Raw genomic sequence first — 23,444 nt, 5'->3', positions numbered from 1 at the left:
TTTCCCACATGAAAGAGATACTTCAGTTTGTTGTAGAGTACACTGTGTGTAAAATCCTAACAGAAGCAGCTGAAGCCTCAGGTGTGGTTGTTACTGTTCCTAGGCTGGGAGGCTTATAGTCTGTCATTTACAAATGGGTGAAGAAGCTCAAAGGGATTTAGTAAGATGGAATCAATATTCTAAGTAGTACTGGGCTTTAAGGCCTAAAGTTTTTCAGTATCAGAATTTAGGATCCTGAGAAGAGCAGAAGCACTGAGGAATTTTAAATTGTATGACCTTATCTATTGAACACTAAAAAGACCCAACCACTCCTGCATAGTGTTCATCATCTCTCTCAGGAATAAGGGGGACCAAATTGTGACTGATAAATCAGCTTAATTCCCATTCTCTCCCTGCAACAGGTGAGCCATGTGCCATTGCCGATATCACACGTACTGTTAGGGCAAGTATGTCACCAACAACTACACCCAGTGAGCCAACACTGATAGCAGTGCCATGTTTCAGTGAGATTCCACTTGGAAATGGAGCAATACAGGGCTCTACCATTCATTAATTTGTGAAGCAAAATGTCAGGTAGACATTTCAAATACCATATGATATTGCAAACTTGTTCTGGGTTTTGCAGTGTAAAAACAAAATTGAAAATTAGTTAGGATAAATATTTATTTTCACATAACATATCTTAATTGTGAAAAACACAATAGTCTATTCACATGTACACATAAACTTTTGTAATAAATTACATCCAAGAAATTGAGTAATTTTTACCAGGAATATGAAATTTGAAGTAAATATAGCACTACATCTGTTTTATATTGTGTGTGATTTCAGAATGTTAAGATTAACATTGAAATAGCATTTTAATTCACGCAAAACCAGAGTGTTTTAAAATAAAACCACTCTGAAATACTGAACAGAAATACAATGCCATTGAATACACTGATTTCTTAATATTCTAAGAGTTGGTCAAGTGAAGCTAATACATTTTGATTGTATGCATTATCTGTTACAAAGTCAGCAACATGTTAAAACACCATCAGGCTGCTTTCAGGACAAACCAGTATTGAGCTTCTATACTAACCTTAAAACAATTGGAATCTTACAATTTATCATCAAGTACACAAAACAAAGCATTTAACCTTGATGCATGAGCATATTTCCTAAATTTACATATACAAACATTGAATTAAATGTAAATCCTTCTTTGTGTCCACTAGTTTGTTTTTTTCCTCCATAAAAATGGCTTTTAATGGGCTTTGATAATGCTAAGGTAGATTTGGAACAGTGACCCTATTAAGTTTGCAGCAAAATGTAATTATTTATGGCTAAAGTAGTAAAACATACACACTCACATACACAAAAACATTAGAATACTTTAAATGTGCTGGATGGGAAAAGTTGTTCACATGAGGTCTATAGAAAGATCAGCGTATTTTGGAAAGCTGGTGAATGTTAGAGCCCTGTGGGGTAAATCACAAAGATTGCAATAATACAATTCTTACTTTTAGGATTTAAAGCATAATAATGAGATTTAGCTTTCATTTTAATAATTAAAAAATTTACCTTAAAAATTTAAAAATCATTGAATTCCAAATAACAGTAAAACTTTAGCTCCACATCTCTATTCATTCAATACCTAATCTTGCAGTCTCTTACACAAAAGAACAGCTTAAAGGATCAGGCAGTAACAAATTCCATTACAAAAAAAGTCTTTGTAATAGCTTTAAAGCCGCATTTTACTTTGCAATGTTGTTTTTATCTTTTAATCAATACGTACTTGATGGAATAGTGAAGAGCTGTAACAAAACAACAGCAGGATACCCATTTAAGTATTATACACGATCTCTGAAACTAAGAGGTCTACAGTTGTTAGTAGAGAGGACAATAAAAATATGCCCTTTATGTGGCTGAATTGTAGGCAATCAACAGGAAGATCATTGGCCAGGTGACATAACTGCATGCTTGTATAGTTTGTACAAAATTTTCCCTACTATAAAATAACAGATTCATTAATGACAAAATGCATTTGTTTGGCCTACCGTGAAAACATTCTTACAATATAAGATACTGTCATCACAGATTGTATTTTAAGAAATACTGTGCCCATGTTACACATAAAGAATGTGGTGGTGTTTTTTCAACCAAGGTGAGAAAATATTTCAATATATATATCTTTTATATATATATAGGATTATGTTCCAGTTACATACAAATTTTAATATTAAATATTCTGTATCAAATCAAGGAAAACTTCACACAGAATCTGACCCTGCAATCCTCATTGCAAGAGTAATCCATGACTTCAGAGGGAGAGTTTAAGGAGGAAAGGATTATCCTTGTTAGTCTGCTCACAAGGTCAGATCAGTTGTTACATTATAAACTTCTTAATGCTTGTTTGTCAGTTTGGGTCTCCTGAAATTATTTACTACAGTTAGGTGATTTTTAGAAAAAAAAAAAATTGGAACAACGGTTTTTCAAGTTTATCCTGAATGAAGATTATTAAGTATTGTTACACAGAAAAAGTAGCAAAATACAGTACAAACCTATTAACAGGAAAGTTGAATTTAAAAGAAAATTTGCTTGTTACAGTTCTGATATGAATACTGATAAATGGCTAATATCAGCAATGAACACAAAGATTTTTTGCATTGGCTACTGCAGACATTTACACGGATACTGGACAAGGTAGACAAGTTGAAAGGAGACAAATATTGCACTACATTACCTGTGCTAGTTTGAGATGAAAGACAAAAGTTAAAGGTAAATCATTTCTGTTTAGTGGTTGTGGCACTCCTGTCATTCGTTTGTAAAAAAAAATTACTTGAAGTACAAGTCATAGACAAGTCTCCCGGTCAACACCTTTCCCTGAGTCAGCTTTCTTCTCTTTTCTGATTTCAGCACTAGGAAAAGAAGGGGGAAGAAAAAATTACAGCAGCACTATCATATGTGTATTAATGATCTACCTGAAAACCAACATTGCACATATATTTTATTTTTCATGCTGCATGGCACAAACTGGGAAGGCAAGAGCAAATTTCTGTGCTAAATGGTGCAAAGGCATCAGCCAGCATTTTAGTTGACAAGGTAGATAGAGAACTTAAGATGTACAGAGACAAGTCAGCCAGCATGCAAGCAAAGACAGCCACTTTTTTTTTTCTTTTTTGGCAAATACAACTGTTAATTCACTAAATAATGGTACAGTTCTCAGACAATACCAGCACATTCTTAAATGGGACAAACAAGAGGTGTCACAATAAGTTCTCCTTGTCTTCAAAATGTATTCTGTTCCTTATTGTACATTGAGAAGGAATGTTTCTGAACTAGAGCAGTGCAAGCCAATTTTCAACTAATATTTGGCTTTCAGTCTGGATTGGAGAGAATAGCAGAAGGCTGGGGAACGTGGGGTGAGACAATATTCCCCATTTGGAGTTTAATACATATTTCCTCATGTATACGTTATAAGGAAGTAAGTTTTAAATTTATTTTTTTTTAAAAAGAGCCCAAAAGATCACACAAAAGCTGTATCACTCAGAACTCCAAAACAGTTCAGATTTGGATTCAGCTTTTTTTACCCCCAGTTAAAACACTGTTAATTTACCTACAGAAAGGAATGCAGATGTTTTGGGTTTGGGGTTTTTTGGTTGTTTTTTGGGTTTGGGTTTTTGTTTTGTTTGTTTGGGGTTTTTTTGTGAAGAGGGTTCTAATTTACAACAGCACAAATAAATAAAAAGTCATGTTCTTGCAATGAGTCTCAATCACACTATGAAAATGCAAAGGGGCGTCCACAACACAGGCAAACCAAGCCTTCAACAAAGAGTGGCAGGGTATCTAAAAAAAACCCAGATGTTTCTGAGAACAAACCTGTAGCAAGCACATAACCTACCAGGTTTCATGGGAATAATTCCTTAACTAGAATGAATGAGAAATAGGCTGAGTTACACAAGGCTTAAAGAAAGCAAGATCAATTCTCAAATTCTTAAGGCGATTCATGCACATTTTTACAATCATCTGACATTTTTCTTCACATAAAAATTGCTTTAAGGATACGATCCAGTTCAGCCAAAGCTTACTTCTATGCCTATGGCAGCTTCCAGATGTGTTAATGGAAATAGCTAAAGAATACCAACTTCTGCCACTTCAACTGCCAAATCTGTCACCTTCTGTAGAACAGTGATAGAATTGGGTATGTTACACTTTCTGCACACAAAGGGTATGCAAACAAATTCCAGGGGCAGGTGAATTTAAAGTGCAGCAGTACAGCAGGCAGGGAGTTACCTGTGCTTAGTAAAAGCAAACACTGAGGTGTTGTGTGCCTTACAGTCTATAATATTTCCACGTTTTAGATGCCTCTTTGATACCACGAAAGTCTTCCTTCTACTTAGGATTCACATCTCTGAGCATCACCTGCAGATGAGCTTTAACGTCTTGAGAAATTTGGGAAAAGAAAAAAAAAAAGTCCAGTCTTTTCAGTAAAACATGTAACTGGTGTGTCTGAAAGGGAGTTAGAGCTCTTCCTTCCTACTCGGGGAGAAATCTAACAAGCCTCAGCAGGGAGGTTTGTGACATGGGATTTGCATATCTTCTAATAGAAAAGGGAACTCATACCATCTACAAAGTGACAGATGCCTCTTTCTCCAACACTTTTAGGGACTAGCTAAGTCTGCCTCCTATACATGGTCAGATCTTCTGCATATGGTTTGAAATTGCTATCTCAAGGGCTTAAAATTATAACTAAAGACAGAGTAATATTTAATTACATGTATCAGAGAGGGCTGTTTTTCAAAAGGTGTCTTGGTGTTCAACTCTACCAAAACAGGCTCAAAGGCAGACCTTTAGGTCTCTAAGAATTTAATAACGAAAGATCAAGGCTGGAAAATTGTAAAGTTATGTGCCTCTGTGGTTAGGCAACAGTTAACTGAATCTCATATAAGTCCCCCCTTCAGACACTTAAAAACTGTTAGGAGCCTGGGATGTAAGAACACACTATGCTGCTTCACAGAGCCAAGGGCAGGGCAGATCTTAAGATAGAAATTAGCCATGTGTCAGCCTGGGAAGTAATTTGTATAAACCCTTCCTGCCTAAAAATCGTTCTTTGTGGATGATCTTAAGTTTATAATTGGCCAAGTCAACTCAGCATTTAATTACTTATGTATTCCAGAAATCACCCTGTGTTGTTAATTGGTCTGCCTTGCATAAAAGGCATTACATGAAATCATAGTACAGGATCATAGTTTAATTATTCCCATTTAAAAATATTTTGGGATATTAGTATAACAAAGCAGACCAGACATCTGGAAAAGGAATGCTAAACACTTGGTAGTTGAACTTCAAAAGGCATCAGTAAAATTTTTTTCAAAATGTGGTATTTTGCCCTCCATGATAAGATAACCTTCACTGAGGGAATTGTGTAATATAATACTGCCGAACTTGATCATTTGCAAAAATCATCCTTACAAGCTACCCTTCCAAGCTTTCTTTTTTTCTCAGCAATTACCTAGAATTGAATTATATCTTAATGTAATGATACAAGCATTATGGTTTATAACGTTTCTGTAGCATTATCCCTAATAGGATTTACGGTTAAAGTTGCCTATGGTTTTGCTTATCAGAAAAGCAAGCCTTCCAGGTTTAAAGTTGTCTGAATATAACTCTTTTGTGGGAACCTGAGAGGGGCTAGAGTACATGAAAATGCAGGATTTCAGAGTTTTTAAGGCTATTCCTTTACAAGAGAACACTTATACCTAAAACCGTATCTTTTCTCCTGAGTCTTTCTTTTCATGTGCAAAGATGAGAACAGACATTGAAAATTAGCTCATTAGAAAATTAGTTTCTATTGTGCTATGGTGGAAAGGCCAAATCATCTCTTACCAATGTCATCTGAGCCACAGTCCATTTGGATGCTCAGGTGGTCTTTGAAAATTTCAGGTAAAACCACGTCTATATAATCTATCATACCATCAAGGAAAGCAACCAGAAAAATTACAACTCCTGCACAGGCAGAGGCTGTGAATGTATCACATCAGGTTCTTTTCTTTCTCCAGGCTTTCACAGCGTGGACAGCAGAGGCATTTAAGGTAAGAAAACCCTCCAGTACATCCTTCTCCCATGCACCACACTGATATCACTGTGAAATGTGTAGGGTAGAAGGCAAATCAGAACGACACTGCTATTTTGACTGTCAGTGAAGTATCATCAAAGTGATCACATTAGTGGGTCACTCCATGGGTTTCTGGAATGAAGGTTCTCTGGTCATCAACAGTTCAGTCTTGTTTATGCCGTTTAGGGAAATGAACAGCACTGAAATGCCATTTTGGGGTGACAAAGTTAAAAAAATGTGTATCACTACAAATTTCTTTTTACTGCATTTTTTCACCATAAAACAATCACTAGCTCTGTCAAACATGGAGCTTCTTTTGAAAAGTACATTTAGAAATGGGCAGGATGTAATTTTGTATTTTTAAAAAGATGATCTAGGAATAAATTCAATGTAACATTTAAATACACTACATTTACAGTTACTATTTTTAATACATAGTAAATTTCAAATTTTAATATTTGGGATTTTTAATGGTGACATTTTACATTTTTATTTGAAACCTCTTTTCATTCTGTCTCCCCAAAAACTACATAAAGTCAAGTCATCTGAGTTCCTGGGTGACAGCATTTTGAATTGGAAGACACAATGAAGGAAAAGGTTGGGGACAGGGTCTTACCTTTGGGAAATCAGCTTCTAGAGTGATTAGGAAGGGGAGCTTATGACAGAAGTGTGATATGAAACAATTAAATAGAAAATAGTTACATTTTAAATTTACAGAAGGAGAGGAAAAATTTCCTTAAAAATCACACTGTGCTTGAATTTAATATTTTCTTATTCCTGTAGTAACTCTGTAGCACAGATAAAACATCGTGGCTTCATTTTACATTTGTCTAGACTAAAATTTAGAATTATTTAAGTGGTTTGAGTACAAGTGAAGTAAGCAGAAAAATGAAAAGAAGTGATGCAATCTTAAAATTATTTTAACTCAAAATATTATTAGATTGCATTCAGAGTACTGGGTTCTTCATAAAGCTATTTCCAGGGTGGTGATGATCACTTCTTTTTTCAAAAGGGAAAAACAAAAGCAAGCAGAACATAACAGCTGTTTTGCAATATCCAGGTGGAGGCTGGTGCTTCATTACACAAGCATCAGACATGCTCAATTTCATTTTTCACTGGAGCATAACTACTAAGTACCATGCAAATATTGTGATTTTTTTTAATAGTAGATTTGCATTTTAATCTCAGAATATGATGACTGGACATAAGAAATAAAGCTGCAAGATGCTAGAATCTTTCTAATCCCTAGCAAAATAATCTAATATTGATTTGATACCAATATATAAAGTATAACACAGTAAAAAAATTAAGACCTTTTAGAAGGAAAGCTTGACTCCTTATCTTTTGCATTCTCTGAGGATATCAACAATGTCTTCCACACAGCAGTTTTTGCCATTTCATCAGAAATGTTTATCACAGATGGGTCATCTCTAGGCAAGAACAAAATTAAATACACAATAAAACAACTAGCAATCAGCAATCTTTGCTACTTATTAACTCTATAAAAGTCCTTGAAAACTGATAGTGATGACAATAATTAAGTGCAATGTAAGTTAAGAAATTACTTTAAACTTCAAAAGTTCTGAACAATTACTTATGTATTTTCTTAGAAAATCTTAGCACTTTTGTAGTATTTTTCTCCTCCAACAGCAATTAATCAGAGTAACATCAATAAAATATATCATGTTGCTCCCAATTAATAGACAAGAGAAACTACTTATGATCTGAAACTCTACTTACTTCTAAAACAATTTTAAAAGCAATCAAAAGCCTTGACAAAACAAAATGTTCGAGAGATCTAATAAAAATGCCCCAATTAAACAAATCGGTAGTTTTTAGCAGCACCTTGTAGCCATTATGCCCTTTGCTTTACCTGGACTGCTCCTAATTTTATATATTTATACACTGAAGCATAATGAAATTTTAAGTGTCTTAAGGGCCTGCCTGTACATTATTCCTGACCTCATGGTTTACATAAAGCTTGATATTCACTAAATGTGCTATCATGTGTTTTGGGAGACCATTTTTAACAAACAATGTCTTGATTCTTTTTAGCTCTAAGACTGTAAACCTTACAGTGCAGATAGTCAGGTATTATCTAGGCAGCTCTACCAATATAAAAACACTATAGATCACTACAGATCACACCGCAAGATAAATTAAGCTACATATTACTACTATAAGCTAGAACAAAAAGGTATGGAGAAAAGAAGAAAAAACCCAGACCATTAGCAGTGTGATGAATCAAAATAGGCTGGGATTTTTCAGACACAAGACACAAATTCAAATTAGGAAACATTAGGGTAACTTTGTATTGACATATAAGAGAGGAGTCCACTCTGAGATGGTGTCCCTATGAATTCAAGGTTCATTAATGCAGAGGTTACTGTCACCAGGTATTTCAGATCTTTATTAAGAATTTCTGAAAACTGTAAATTATATTAATTCCTTATGGGCTGGCCACATGTATTATTGCTATCTATAACATAGATTTTCATGGGTTTTGAGTAAACCCTTGTTATGGGTTTAGCTAGGCCTAAATTTAGGCTTAGGTTTTTAGAGAATGCCTGCGATTCTCAGCTGACTGGAGCTGGGCCAGGCAGCTGGCAGTGACTGTGCTGGCCAATTTTCCATAGCATATTCCAATGTCATCTCAGCATAAAAACAGTGTTGGCAGGGCTCTAGCTCAGTGTCCATCATGACTGAGGTCAGTGTTTCTCAGGAAGGTTCATGGGGTGATTTTGTAGCCGGAATAGTGAAATTTGTGTTTGGAGGAGTTCCGTTTACTGTTGGGTGGGGAGGTGAAGGAATTATTTGTTATATCTAACTTGTGTAGGTGTGTGTTATATTGTAGTCTGATTTTAATTTTCCCTTTTTTGTGTAAATAAAACTAGTTAAGTTTAAGTCTTGGAGGGTTTTTTCTCCCTTTTCTTGGCAGCGGAGAAGAAAGTCTTTGTCACTTTGGTTTTATACTTTGCATTTTGCCAAACTATTCAAACCAAACCAACCCTGAATTATGCCTTACCTACCCTGAACACTCTTGGTGACTTACTATCTCACACAGATAGGATCTTAATTAGAATGTTTTAAAATGTAATACTGTAAGAACCTGGTTTTTCTGCAGTGTCTTCCCAACCTTTCCTGGCTCTCTGCTAGCACCAGGTTGAAGGGTTGGACCTGGTCTACATCATCTTTTTTGTACTGTGTGTGTCAGAAGCCAAAGTTCATTATGAACAGTCTGATCCTGCAGTCCTGCCCCATGGAAAATTTCAAATGTTTCCTTTTCCCAGGGGCCACAAGATCATGTGGAAAGACTAGAAAACGGCTGAACTTGTTAAATGCTGCAGTATATGGTTCAGTTCACCTATGTGTACCAGATAAACATCCTCCTGACATTCAGTAAGCATTAAGAATAAACATTGTGGCATGTTGATTTTATTTGTTTAATTGCAACTCACCTAAAAGAGGAAAGGTATATTTTACCTGTAATGTCCTTCTAGCGGTAACTGAACAGTCCCTTCCTCTTCCATTGCTAACATACTTTGCTCTTCCTAGAATGAAGGAATATGATGTTGTGTAAAGTGAAGTTTATGTACTTTAACCCTCTTTCCATTTTCATTAAGTATTTATTTGAAGTTCTTAAAGTAAGATGCTTTTCAACTCTTTAAATATTTGCCATTTAAACCCTTCTATTTTAAAAGATGCACCTTCACTTAATATTATTTTTCCATGCCAAACAGAGCAATGTTTTGTAACAATAAAGAGCGAGCAAAAATAATAACACTGAGTGTGCAACTGTATGGTGAATTTTAAGTAATATGGATAACAGAATGTATACACTGATGTTTACAGGCAAAAATTAGGGAAGTCGATTTAAGTTTGAACACACTATTTTAATACTGATAAAGTTTTATTTCAGTGAAAGGTAGTAAAACAAGACACTCAAAATTAGTTTTTACTTGAAGAGAACTAGGAGATATATCTAACAGAATTCTTTATGTTAAATTATTGCAAATTTGGAAAACCTGTCTTAGTAGGATGGGAGAACAAAACAACACCCCTCAAGCATCATGTCCTGCATGCATAAACAAAGAACAAATCTGTCCTTCAGACATCAACTCCAGGTTTCACAGGAGGATCCTCAATGTCCTTAGGTCAGGAAAACCACAGCTAGGAGGTTAATGTGCCTTGACATGAAAATGACCGTCAAATCCTGCTCTAAATCATTGCAGTGTGTGCATATGAGAGCAACAGACACCCAGAGACCACCATAGCTTTGTTCCAGGAGATGGCTCTCTAACAGCTTTTGCTGCTGCCTGTCTGAAAGCATGACTTGGCTCTCCCAAAAAGAGAGCTGACCATTTTCTGTCAGATCACCAGAACCCCACATGTATCACACGCACTGACTGCTGGTATTAGCTGGAAGAGCCAGGACAATTTTCCAAACCAGTAGAATTTCAGTCCTCTTTGCTCAGACATTTGCTTCTTCTATACTTTACCATTACAACTATTTTAAAAGTCACGATAATATTTTTTCTCCAAATGGGAGTTCTTTGTTCATTCTTATCTTGGAGAGACTTAACTGATTAATATCAGAGTGCCTTCCAAAGGAGGTCTGTGAGGAGAAGGCAGGTATCATATCCACTGTAAATGTAAAAAGCCCTGGAAAAACATGGCCTAAAAATATAAAAACAAGTGATGAAATCAGGATCCAATCAAGTAACTTTCAGATCCTGTCAACTATACTTCTGAATATTCTTGTGGGTAGAATACTTCTATTTTTAAAAGCTGTGTGATAGCAACTTTCCAATTAATTCCTTAGGCTACATGTCAGAAGTTTTTTATTACTAGTTAATTTTGTCATTTCCAGGCTTCACAGCTTCGTAAGTTTTTGACAGTTGAACAGTTTTAATAATAGCTCCAAATATTTAGAAATGCCAAAATATGTAAAAATAACCTCTCAAAATAGACAGTGAATGAAATAAAGTAACACGAGTAAATTTTCCCAGTTTTGTTTTCTGATGCCATCCTATCAAGTATGAGAAGGAAAGTGACATATAACAAAAACATAAGGATAACATGGAATTCTTTCCAATAACCAGGGCCACAAGAGGAGAGCTACCTTGGTTACTTCTGGTTACTCTGAATTGTAATGACAACAGATACTGTGATGAAACAACTCCCTGGTTTGCTTTAATTCAAGGGGGGAAACAATGACTGTCATATTTTAATTTCCGCCTCGTATTTTTACAGGCACATCCTACATAGTAAATAATCATCACGATGTTTACAATCTAGGTAAAATGTTTTCCCCAAAACATACTCCATGACAGTATGTGGAATGTGTCAAACAAATCAAAGTTATAGTTCTCCAAGTTACAGATGAGGCAATAAGTTGTTAAATGTGACAGAAGAATCCTAAAGGCAGAGAGATCTAGTTTTCATAGTTACACATTCAAATTATTAGCTCATGTCCTATTTCTGCAAATAGACCTACTGATGGGAATCCTTAACACACACATTTCACAGGACTCAGATCACATCTCAGGGCATCCCTAAGGATAAATTGCTGATTTATCCATTCACATTGTCTGATTTTTGTACCACCAAGAGTTTATGCCTCATGGGTCCTGGGATTTCGCAAAGGCCTTCAGGACATCTTAGAGGTCACATGCACAACTGTCCTCAAAGCCCAGAACTGACCACTTGCTGCCAAGACTACAAGGCATTACCTACATATTCATCTCCACTGCTGCCACAGCTTCACACTATGCTACTATTCAAAAGTGCTGATACAGGACACATGAATCCCATTTAAAATAAGCCAGGACCAACATATTCTACCTACTGCTCCTGCAGTTAGTGTTTCACTACTGAGACTTGTCCCTCATTTATTCAGGCCTGGTACTGAGGTTTCCTAACAGTTGACATTGATTGGGTGGCTGATAACAGGGACAAAGGACAAAGTCTTCTTTTATATGATATTCAAATAAGCAATTCATCAAGCAGCACCTAGATAAAAATACTATAAAGTAGATGCAAACGTGGCTAGAAAGATACAAAAAGCAAGATCAGTGTTTCACTGTCAAAATACAGGAACATTCTGGGTGAAAATATGTCAAAATCTGTCATGTATCAAGTTTATAAGAAATTATAAAAGCATATTCTGTGAAAGAAGATAAGGGTCCAGACATGAAACAGCCAACTGGGTGGTAATGCCAAAGGCTGTAAGTTTGAGGATTTGGTTAACAGGGTTAGCAGTTTCACTGACCTTATAATTACAAAGTAAAAGTAAATTATTGGTGCAGCAGCAGCAGAGTAACACTGGCCCCAAGTGTAACTGGGATACCGCACAGCGTTACAACATTGCTGAGAAGAAAAGGCACAAGGTGAGCTGTGTATGGCTCAGAGGCAGCTGGGACATGCCACACCCCTTAAATTCTGCAGTTCTCTCTTCAGCATCTCCAGCAGGGCTGAGACCAGTCCCAATGCAGCATCAAAGTGTCCCAGGCATCTGAGGGCTTCCCTACAGACATAGGTTCATCTCTGCACATCACCTGAGTAGGTCTCGGAAGCAATCCCAGGAGCACTGTGGATAATATTTTATATGACACTATGGCACCTTAAGAATCTACATCCCCACCTAAGCTTATCAGATTTGTAACCTTAAAAGCATTTCTGCAAAATATGAAAATATTACACTCAGACACTGTTAACAAGTCTGCCTGTTGCATGGAATGTGCAGAAATTGATAAAGTGCTACACACCAAAAAATTCTGAAACCAAGACCCACCTCTTTCTCTGCATCTTCCAATTTCTTTTTCTTGCTCTCGGGCATCAAATCATCCAACCAGCTGAGCTCCCGCTTGGTAAAAAAGAAATCCATGAGTTTTCGGACAAATACCAAAGCTAGGACCTGCAAGCATATTAATTCAATGAATTAGGAAATTAAGCAAGTAAAACAAATAGACTTGTAGAGAAATACTTTTAAAAGTGCTCAGTTTGAAGCTACAATTTTATCCTCTAATTTGAATTAGGCAACAGCTGGTATTCCTTTGTTCAAATGAAGTATGGCTTGAAGCCTTTAACAACCACTGAGGTCAGTAGATATCTTTTGGTTTTTATTAGTGAAATAATTAGAGAGAAATCACTTCAGCAGCAGAACACTTATTTCCAGGAAGACACAGAACAGTAAAGCTCCTCAATGAACAGTGCAATGAACAGTCTTAATGAGTGAATATTCTTTCTGTAACAGGATTGAGTACTATTCCTTAAATTTTAAAAAAATCAAATAAATTTTAATATTTTTCTTTAATAGAAGAATTTTCCCAAAAAGAATATACAGTTGGGATATCCACATAGGCTCAAAATAGAGGTTATATGTCGAATTTTTCCTTACTTAATACATTATGAATTGTCCTTGAACATTGAATCAAAGCCATATTGTAATCATCTGTCCACAATTAATTTTTTCTTCAATAATAATTATTTGCAAGTGAAAAGGGACTTTTAGAGGAAAGAAAAAATTTTCATACCATCATAGGAAAGACAATGGCAGCTCTTGAAACCTTTATAATCCAAAGAAGCACAAGACAACTCAGCTGAATTATAGTGAAGAGATGGACCTTTCTAAGAGGAACATGCCTCAGATAAATAAAATCTGGCTGATGCTTTGCAGGCATCCAGAATAACTTTATCCTGTCAAAAAGCTGAAAGAGAAAAATTTAAAAGTTTGGATCAAAATGAGTTGTAGGATCATCTATGCTTGGCATTCACACAGTGCCCATGAGATCCTGAATATCCAAAGAATCTGGTGTGTTATTCTAAAGGCAAAAACTTCAGAAGCTCAGGAGCACAGAAGAGACTACCTCAGTTACAATCATGAGCCATTAATCTGTACTAGGCCAACAGTGGCAAAGGACTCATCATCTCTCCCACTGAGCAACCAGAGAAAGAAGGAGAATCTTATTTAAGCTAAATTACTTGGTTAGTCATACTCCTTCAGTTTCTTTTAATTTTAATAGACATCTGTCTCCCTGGGAATTTCTATGGCAGATGTGCCAAGAGATTGAATTCTGCTGAATTACAGTCTGTACAGTCATACACCAGCAAACATCCTGTTCCTACTGCATAGTACATTACACACAAAGAAGATGGTTACTTTAAAAGAATACTGCTAAGATTTCAACTAATAAACTCTTAACAGTAGGCAAAGCCAGACTTCAAAGTAGACTTGGATCAATTGTGAATCAAACTGAATGAAAGTTGGTGGGAACTCTGGATCCTGTTGATCATATGCACTATCACACAGCTTTTTCAATATATTCTGAACATTTGGTTTTCAACCAGTGAGCTCTGCCTCCTTAACCATCCAAAAAGCTGATCAAAGAGGGGTCTCTTCAGGTTTGTTTTTTTTTTTTTCTGTGAATGAATGACCTTTTTTTGTCTTTTACTTCACCAGACATTTTATCCTTGGCTTTTTCCATATTTTACCTTATTCACAAAACCAGAAACAGAATTTTCAAAAAAACAGGACTGCCAGAAAGCTGACTGTCATGCTGACAGGAATGTATGTAAATGGCTCCTATTTTTCAGACCTATTTAGCTCCATACTGACCCAAGACTTTTGTGTCTGCTGCCATGGCACGGTGATGATGGTGAGACACCATTTCTTCCTGCATGGGTGAGCCATGCTATAATTCACACAGCTTTCAGGAATGTCACATTTCAGAAATTTTTACTGAGCATATGCAAACTGCATTTTTTAAAGGCTTATAATTTGGCCAGATTTGAGTAGATTTTTTTTGTCATAGAAACAGCAAAAAGCACATCCTCCCACAAAAGCCATCTTATCAAATCTCAATTCCTTGTCCCAGCTTGGTGAGGGAGAAAGGGAGGGGAATGTTATCACTTTTCCAAGTAAAGATAACCAGATTTTAGTATGCCTTAAAAACAATCCTTAATAGTGTACTTTCTCATACCCCTGGTTCTGAGACACAGCTGAACTGTATTAAACTGAAATTATTTAAACCTTAGTAAAAGCCAAACTACATTTCTAAGAATGTCAACCCAAATGGGAAGAGCTAGGCAAAGTTACAAAAGAAGAGACTCTGAATAGAGACCAGCAGTCAATAAAAAAGTGTTTCCAGCTTTGTCTCTAAATATAGAGATTTAAAAAAAAGCTACACACTTAACTTGCAACCAAAAATTTAAATACAATGAAAGAAAAAAATAAGACATTTTTTCTTTGCCTTTTGTATTTGACGACCTTTTGCAGAGTATAACTCACGTTTTTGCCATGTGATTCTTCTTTTTAAATTGTCTTGGAAGGTGTACCAATACCTCAGCTTTTGGTAACAAACAAAGGCACACTTCAAAATGTGTGTATTTGTGTCAGGTGGGCTAAAACATTTGTCAATGCACCCAGAAGCTCATTACCAAGCCCAGCCTTAATGCTGGAATGCCTGGCTTCTGCCAGGTACTCCTTAAGGCCACCACAGGAATGTTGCCCTTCCACTAGACTTGCCCTTCATCCCTGAGGAACTGTAGCTTGCAATAGTTCCCCTTCCCTGCCTGGGACATTTATTTGCACAGGAAAGGTCTTCCAAATTTCACATATGTTAATTTTAGGGCAAGTTAGCCAAAAGTCTCATAAAGGCAAAGTTCAAGATCAAGTGTAGCCCTGCAAGGGCCTCAGCCTGGAAACTGAAAAGGCAGAAGGGCAAGCAGGTGAATGGGGAGGCAGGAGAGGGAAGAGCTCCTGATAGTTATTACTCAGCTTTTAGGATCAGACAAAATTCCCTTGCTAAAGAGGGAGAACAGAAAAATCAGCAGCTAAAAAATAAAAAAAATTGGAGCATATTACCTAAAGGGAATACTCTATTTAAAGATAATTCATTTTCTTATTTAAGTGAGTCACTTTCAAAAATGTAAGGTTGGCAATATTCCTTTAAGATTGTACACAAAAGATAATACAATAATGTAATAAGAAGAGCTACATTTTTTATAGAAAGCATCATCAATAACAGGCTCATCATAAATCCATTTTACCTGAATTCCCTTTAGAGATGAAGCACCCATGTAAAGAAATACTCCATAAAGTACCGGCATAGGAATAAACTGCACAAACAAGCAGAGAAGGGGAGGAGCATATTAAATACTACTTAACAATTTTAAATGCTTCAAGAAAGACATTTGAAACAGCTGAAATACAAAGAGCCATATGCCTGCATTAATCAGACAAGTTGTAAATTCAGAGTCATTCAATTATAAATTAATAATGTTTCTCAGAGAATAAAGCAAAAGAAGAATCTGGCTCTATGGTTTTACTTTCTTCTCAGGGCCAGTTATTACAATATACTTTATTAATAAAATTAACAGAACTACACAAAAACATTAAAGTGTTAGATATACACTTAAATCCTTTACTTAAAAGGCTGCTCAGCAGATCTGAATAGTAAAGCTATAAATCTCAGAAAAATGTTCAAGAGACATAAAATAGTTCTAACAGCTAAAAGAAATATTTTAAGCTGTAAGCATTTAAAAATGGGTGAATGACTTTTATGGAATGATTTTGTAAGACACTGTTTTAAATGTTCAGGTTTTCAGCATACAGTGTTTATGTAAAGGAGTATTTCCACAGGTATCTGTTTTAAATACTAAATACACAAAATGTGTATTCTGTGTGTTTTCAAAGTGAGAATTTTATTATACACTTAATAAAATATTACTGGGAAGTAAAAGTTTTAAGGGCTTACTGTTTTCACTGTGACAATACGCAAGTCTAAATTCTGTTTTCACTGAAGCCAGTGGCAAAACTCTTACTGATTTCACAGAGGCGAGATAATTCTTTAAACAGCATTAAGTGCATACATGGTATTAAATATGCATGTAACCAGACACCCATTTTCAGGACACTGGTGAGGTCTGTTGAGTATGCAGGAAGCAAGAGATAATCTTCATGCTCATTTCCAATAAATGAACCATAGAACTTCTCTTGCCACTGTGAAAACATTTTTAAATCATGCAGAAATCACAAAATATTTTAAAATTTTCTAAATAAATTTAAAATTGGTATAACGAGACCATTTCATGATAATTTGCCGTGGGCCCAAAGCACAGACAAAGTGTGAATCTTCACCTATTGCAGGTCAATGGCAGAATTCCCTTTGACTTCAGTCAGGTCAGATTTTCATGACAAGGCTTTTGTTTAAAAAGCTAGAAGTCCCTAGGAACTTTATTATGCTAAATTAGAACTCCACTTTAGACTATCATTGTGTAAGATTATGCTAGTTAGTAATGCACCTGGGAAGAGCAGTCATTAAATAATACAGTGACAACAGTGAAATGTTCAGTACAATATTCTTTAACTGTTCCTTACTTCCCCAAATTACCTTCAGGATACTTGTCAAAAAGACAGATGAGCCCATAAGGACAAAAATCATGAGCCCTGTGACTCTTTGCTCCCGGATTCCAAGAAATTTGGGCTGCTCCCCTGGAGCAGAGCACTCCGATTCCAGTTTTAAGCTGTTCACATGGGAAATTGAGAGGACAGTGGCTGCAACAAACCACGGCAATCCCATAATAGAGCACACGCCAAGCATGACGGCCACCATGAGCAGGTCAAGATGGTATCCACATCCTTTCTGTTAAAAAAAGTAATGACAGCAAGAAGATATAAAATTACATCTGAATTAAGGAGAACAGTCCTGGCAGGATTCCTAATGAAGAGCTAGAGACAATTAAAAAACTCATGACTTGTGGAAAAAAATTAGTTTCTTCTACGTGTTATCCAGGTTGGGTCAGTAATGATGGCAAACTGGTCATCCAAGGAGAACTCGTACTAGTTCACAAGAAATACTCAATTCGTTTCAGTTATGAGTAAAGAGTATATATCATAAATCCGCTTTACAGAGGGTACCAAGCAGCTTTCCTGCTTGTAAAATAGACACTAGCAAGACACTGAAAAATACATGCATTTTCTGTTTTAACTAAATCTCTTCTGTGGAAAACAGTAAGCAGAACATCCAGCTGCACTGCCAACTTCCCACTGAACTAATCTTAATAGACCCTCCATCTATTCTTACAGAGGAGGCAGGAAAGGTTTGTATTTTATTGTTTCCTACACAAAAATTCTTAGTTTAACATTTGCAAAATCAGTTCATGCTACAAAGGGCCATAATACCACAGTCATCCTTTTAAAGTTTTTAAAGATGGTAAGCACATGATAATAATGCATTTTCACTAACATTGTATCTAAAAGCAGATGGCTATAAATTAAGAGAAATTAAATTATACACTAAATTAAAATATAAAATCAGGTACTGTTTTACAGGTTTCCTTACTCAATAGTAGTATCATAAACATCCATATGAAAAGTAAGTATAAAACCTTGGGGTTTGGATCACTTCTGTAGTGTTCAAATGTTCATGAATTTACCAACAGGTGGATAGCGTTTTGCTTTTATAGTAGTGCATAAAACTCTTCAGTCAAATCTTAGACAGATTTAAAAACCTGCAATAACAATCTGCACTTGAAAAGGAGACATGACCAATGCACCAAGCTTGGGTCTACAGATATGTTATCACAGCTGAGTGGGATATTTCATTTGAATTTGAATAACTATCCAGGACCACCTCACAGCAGCAAGCAGGAGCTCAAGCTATCTTCCTTTAAAAATCAGGTAATCAGCTATCTCCACAAAATTTTGCAATATGGTAACAAATCCAGTGTCATGGTCTGATAAAACCATGATGTTCATGCAAACAATGTGAATATGTTGAACCATAATTTTGCTTGTAAACCCATGCAAATGCCTTTTGACATAAAAAAAGTAACTAAACTAAACTTGGAAGGGTTTGCTACAGAGACTGCCAAAAGCTGAAATGTGCACTATCCAGAATTTGCTATGGGAAGTATAAAAAAAGAGGGGAAAATGAGCTGGAAGCAAACAAATCAGTTCTTTCTGAAGACAACTTTTACTTCTAAAATGGGAAGCGTCTGGGTTTATGAAAATGTAAGCCATATATCGAAATGAAAATGCCATCTTATTTGCTTGCATTATTTAAAAAGGGAGAAAATAAAGAAAATTAAGAGCATCAACCTTAGCAACCTTCCCTCACTCCCCAAAAGTGCTTTTGAGTCTTATCTCCAAGATGCATCTTGACAAACTCAGATATGTGTCAAACACAGATATTAGTTACATGCACAATGCACACAAAGAGTTTAATTCTAAATCCTAACAGAGACACCTTTTTTTACCTTTTGACACATTTATGAGGAATGTATCTGCTAATGCATACAGAATCCGAGAGCATTTCCTCACATTCATACATGATCTGAGGAACCTGACATATGGGAAGAAAAGGAAGCATAGCAACAGGTGATGCTACACCAGACCCCAGCAAAACTAAAACGCAGCAAGACAAGGGGGCAGCCAGGAGGACCATCTGACTCCCAGATGCCAGTGCTGAAAAAACACATTCCAAAGCTTGGCAGCAAATTCCTGCATCTGTCAAGTTAACCACATGCAATGCTATGGATTGACATGAAGAGCCAGGCTGACAAAGAGGGCAAAAAAAGAACATATCAAATGTCACAATCATCCAAGAAGAGGCAATGCAAAGTGAAGGTTGCAAATGCATTTGCTAAAGCAACTTGGGATTGGATTGCTGCTTATTAAAAGTATGTCAAAAAAAAGCCTAAGCTTGCTGCATATACATGTACAGAAACCTGCTGCTAGATTTTGCCCAACAGTTTTTCAGAGGGGTGATGTCCCTTTTTCTCTCTCCATCTGTAAGGCAACTAAAGTGTTAGAGAACAGAGCAGGAAGTTGTCCTATGTTGTTTCAAGAACCCATTGTGCCTCTAAGGCTCAGTTTTATTCTTCTCCATTATTTAAGATAGGAAGGGCACTTAAAAAAAAAAAGAGTAGAATCACAGAGAAGGAAGAAGAGAGGAGAAAAAGAAATCTTGTATTACAAAATAAGATGTGAGTAGTTTTCCAAAATCCAATCCAGCAGAACAATACTTAGAATACCTGAAAAGGCAATCAATATTATGGTACTCAAGGAAATTAATAACTTAAAGGGTTTGTTTTCTTTAAGTGAACAGGTAAAAATAAAGCATAGATGATAGTGCTTTCTTAATTCAGAATCTTTATTCCAGATTACATTCATAAAGACTTCTGTAAGGCAGTGAATCAGTGACACAGGGCACAGGTACTACAGAGACCAACAAAGAAAAAGCATTACAATTTAAATGGGTGCTATATAACATTTAGCAAACTAGCATACTCAATTAGATGACCTCACATTACATAATCTGAAGCAGAAAACAACAGTGAAAATATAAGTTTTGACTAAATACCTTTAGTTTGTGTTCTTTTCTATTGATAATGACAGCTGTGATCTGCTGGTCCATAAAGATAAGGATAGTACAAAGCAGGGCTGGAATTACAGCAGCTATCACTGTCCACCAAGGATTAGGCCCCAAAGGAGTAATAAACCAGCCACGATCATCTCTGGTAGGCTACAAAAACAGTCATGCATGACCAGTCAGAACTTCACAGATTATTTACTTTTCAACTTCACAAGACTACATATGAACCATTACTACCTATGTAAGAGCACTAAAAATTGCTAAACTTGCTATGATACCAAAAAAAGAAATTACATATAATAAGACCATCTGGAATATTAGAGACTTGGTTGTATTTGATACAGTAAGCCCAGAATTTGGAAGGAGCCTCTGAACATTACAGCAGTCTAGGATTTGCATGATTTGAACCTTGTTAATTTCAGCAGAGGTGACATTAGGAGGCATGAAGGGGCCTGAAGAAACATGAAGAGGCCCAGTTACATGATTCGTAATTTGAGAGGTTGCTAATATTTTGTGTACACAAAAAATTTAGAATAAACTCATTATTGAGATTATTTTACAAAAGAATAAGGAAGTGCCATTTATCAACAACTTACCTTAAAAGCATTTGGAACCTGAAGTTTTGGTGATGGAATCCCAATGGCATAGTCAATTAAAACCATAGATAAAATAGTGAGAAAGACAGCAAAATCGCTGACAACAGATCGTACCTACAATTATTGAGAGAAATGACAATTTTAAGTAAACCATACTTACTCTGATACACGTTTCTAACAGAGAAAAGATGCAGTGTCCACTTCAGCAGTTAACTGAACTTGCAATGCAGATGAATTCATACTTACACACGACTAATGACAACTTTTGAATTAAAATAATGGCACACACCTTTGTTGGGAAGTATCGGCTAGTTTTGAACTGCTTCAGTGTGGATGACAGCGTTACTGTAGAAAAGAATAAGATGACAGACCAGAAGAGGACATCTGGAACATAAGGGCCATGATGACCACAGGCTCGCCCAACAAACTCCCCATGAAACTTTTTACATTCCTGTCAGGGAGAGAAAAATAGTATTGCTCTAAAAAATGCTTACACTAATATTTTCTGTCCAATTTCTTTCCTAAATCACAAGCAGATTGTATTACTACAACTAATAAAACAATTTTTATCTATTTAATATTTTAAAACTTAAAAGTCATTATGTTTGTGTCTAGTCTGCATGGAAAACACACAAAATAATCTCTTTTTAAATCAGTATTAAATTATGAAGTTACTAACACATACTATAAATAAAGACATCAATATAAAACCAGATCTATTTCAAACTGAGCAAGTACATTTATTTTCTCTTTACAAATAGAAATTTATACTTACTAATTCTTTCTGAGAGTAGAAAACAAAGTTCAAAAGCCAACAAGAAAAGGTCTGCTCCTGGTGTTTTTGGGTTTTTTTATTTTAACTACACAGGCCAAGCAATTGAAGAAAAAGCTATTTAAATTGTGCAGTATTAGCCTAAATATAGTCTGAAAGGAGACTAATACATTTATTACCACATGGGGGCAGCACATTCCACAATTTGACTTTCTCTTAAAAAAAGCAATCTGATAAAATGCCGGAAACTTGCCAAATCTGTAACATTCATTCTATTCAATATAATTTATGATCAATTATGCAGATACAGCAGAAAATATGTCCAGCAATTCTCCATTACCACGCTTAGCTGTCTAAAATCATACAGAGTAGCTCTAAAAACGTGAGCTACCAGCTCTGTACTCAAAATCCTTTCCCTCTCCTTCCCAATTCCTCCACACTTACTAAAAAAATGAAATGCAGGACTCAGAATCAGAGATTCCAGCAGCAGTATCTTGCCAAACCAGGATGTTTTAGTATTAGATTAAGTGGGTCATTGTTTCATCAGACTGGCATCACAATACTTGAATACTATGAGAGACTTAAGCTTTGAAAAAAACAGTTGCTATTTGATGACTCTGAGACAAAGGAGCACAAAACTTTTTATACTCTTATAGCAGTAAACCTGGGATAAATATGATGCACTTCCAACTGATGAAATAAAGGTTGCAGGTTGGGGGGTGGGGGGGGAGGAACCAGGAAATCTGGAATAAATTCTCAAGATTCTAGGACATCAAGTAGAAAACCTGTCATGGCCTGAGGTAGAACTGTGATGCTGACACAGCACAGGAGTGAATTTCATCATATACCTACTGAAAACGATTTTGTCACCCATCAGAATAAGCATTTTGTTCTCACTTGTTTTGTGTTGATAGCGTAAGAATTGTTAGTCCTACAATACTTTCTTAGAGAGAATGAGAATCCAGATCTTCAAAAACTTGAAATATTTCAACCAGATACAAGAAACAACATGAAAATATGAGCCATAAAACAGACAGTGGGGTGAATCTGACCAAATATTTACAGACAGCAAGGTCTAATCTCTTACTGCAGTAATCTTGAACAGAAGTTTCTTGATGATGCTTGCAAGAAATAAAGACACGAGTATGAAAAAATTCAGTTATTTCTTTGACAACTACAGGAACTAATGAGAAAAGTTGGTCAGATATACTGCTACCTATGTAAACTCAAGTTTTGGCAATAAACTTTCACTGAAGTTTTAAAGGGTTTTATATAATGCAGCCAGCCTTTTACATTTATAGTTTAAACAAAATCTGTTATTTTAAATCTCCTCAGCTGCAAATGTACTCTGAAAAACACTGTCAGAGATCTGAGAAAGTGAGAGGAGGAGTCTGCCCCTGCACAGATGCTCTTAGAGTGTGCTGCAATTTTGAGAATATTCATTCTGGACTGCTGGAATCCCTCAGGCCAGCAGTTCTCAACTTTCTTTCTGCTGTTGCCACACCAACAGAGTTGAAGAGCAGTCCTTGCCCAAAGCCATGGAAGAAAGCTCTAAATTAATTCACAGCAGGACGAGTTTGTCTCCATTTCTGCCTTTGAAA

General features: G+C 36.0%; 1 protein-coding gene across 12 annotated transcripts in view; it reads right to left on the bottom strand.

Moving 5' to 3' along the window:
* Positions 1–635: 635 nt before the first annotated feature.
* SLC4A10 (solute carrier family 4 member 10) overlaps positions 636–23,444 on the bottom strand; it is a 151,153-nt gene continuing 128,344 nt past the window's right edge. For 5 of the 12 annotated variants that reach the window (XM_071562106.1, XM_071562103.1, XM_071562101.1 and 2 more), the window contains 10 exons: positions 21,361–21,522; positions 21,072–21,185; positions 20,464–20,625; positions 17,491–17,742; positions 16,148–16,216; positions 13,633–13,806; positions 12,891–13,013; positions 9,581–9,648; positions 7,411–7,527; positions 637–2,900 (listed from right to left, as the gene is read on the bottom strand). In XM_071562106.1, coding sequence (XP_071418207.1) covers positions 2,834–2,900; positions 7,411–7,527; positions 9,581–9,648; positions 12,891–13,013; positions 13,633–13,806; positions 16,148–16,216; positions 17,491–17,742; positions 20,464–20,625; positions 21,072–21,185; positions 21,361–21,522 — 1,308 coding nt within the window. In that variant the 3' untranslated portion in view covers positions 637–2,833. Of the gene's footprint in view, positions 2,901–3,861; positions 3,910–6,713; positions 6,753–7,403; positions 7,528–9,580; positions 9,649–12,890; positions 13,014–13,632; positions 13,807–16,147; positions 16,217–17,490; positions 17,743–20,463; positions 20,626–21,071; positions 21,186–21,360; positions 21,523–23,444 lie in introns of those variants that run through there. The other 7 variants (XR_011698398.1, XR_011698397.1, XM_071562108.1 and 4 more) reach the window with 7 other exon arrangements.

The sequence above is a fragment of the Pithys albifrons genome, chromosome 8, assembly GCF_047495875.1.
Source record: "Pithys albifrons albifrons isolate INPA30051 chromosome 8, PitAlb_v1, whole genome shotgun sequence".
Taxonomy (NCBI): Eukaryota; Metazoa; Chordata; class Aves; order Passeriformes; family Thamnophilidae; genus Pithys; species Pithys albifrons.
Note: the sequence above shows the minus strand (reverse complement) of the source record. Positions and strands in the feature narration are given on the sequence as shown.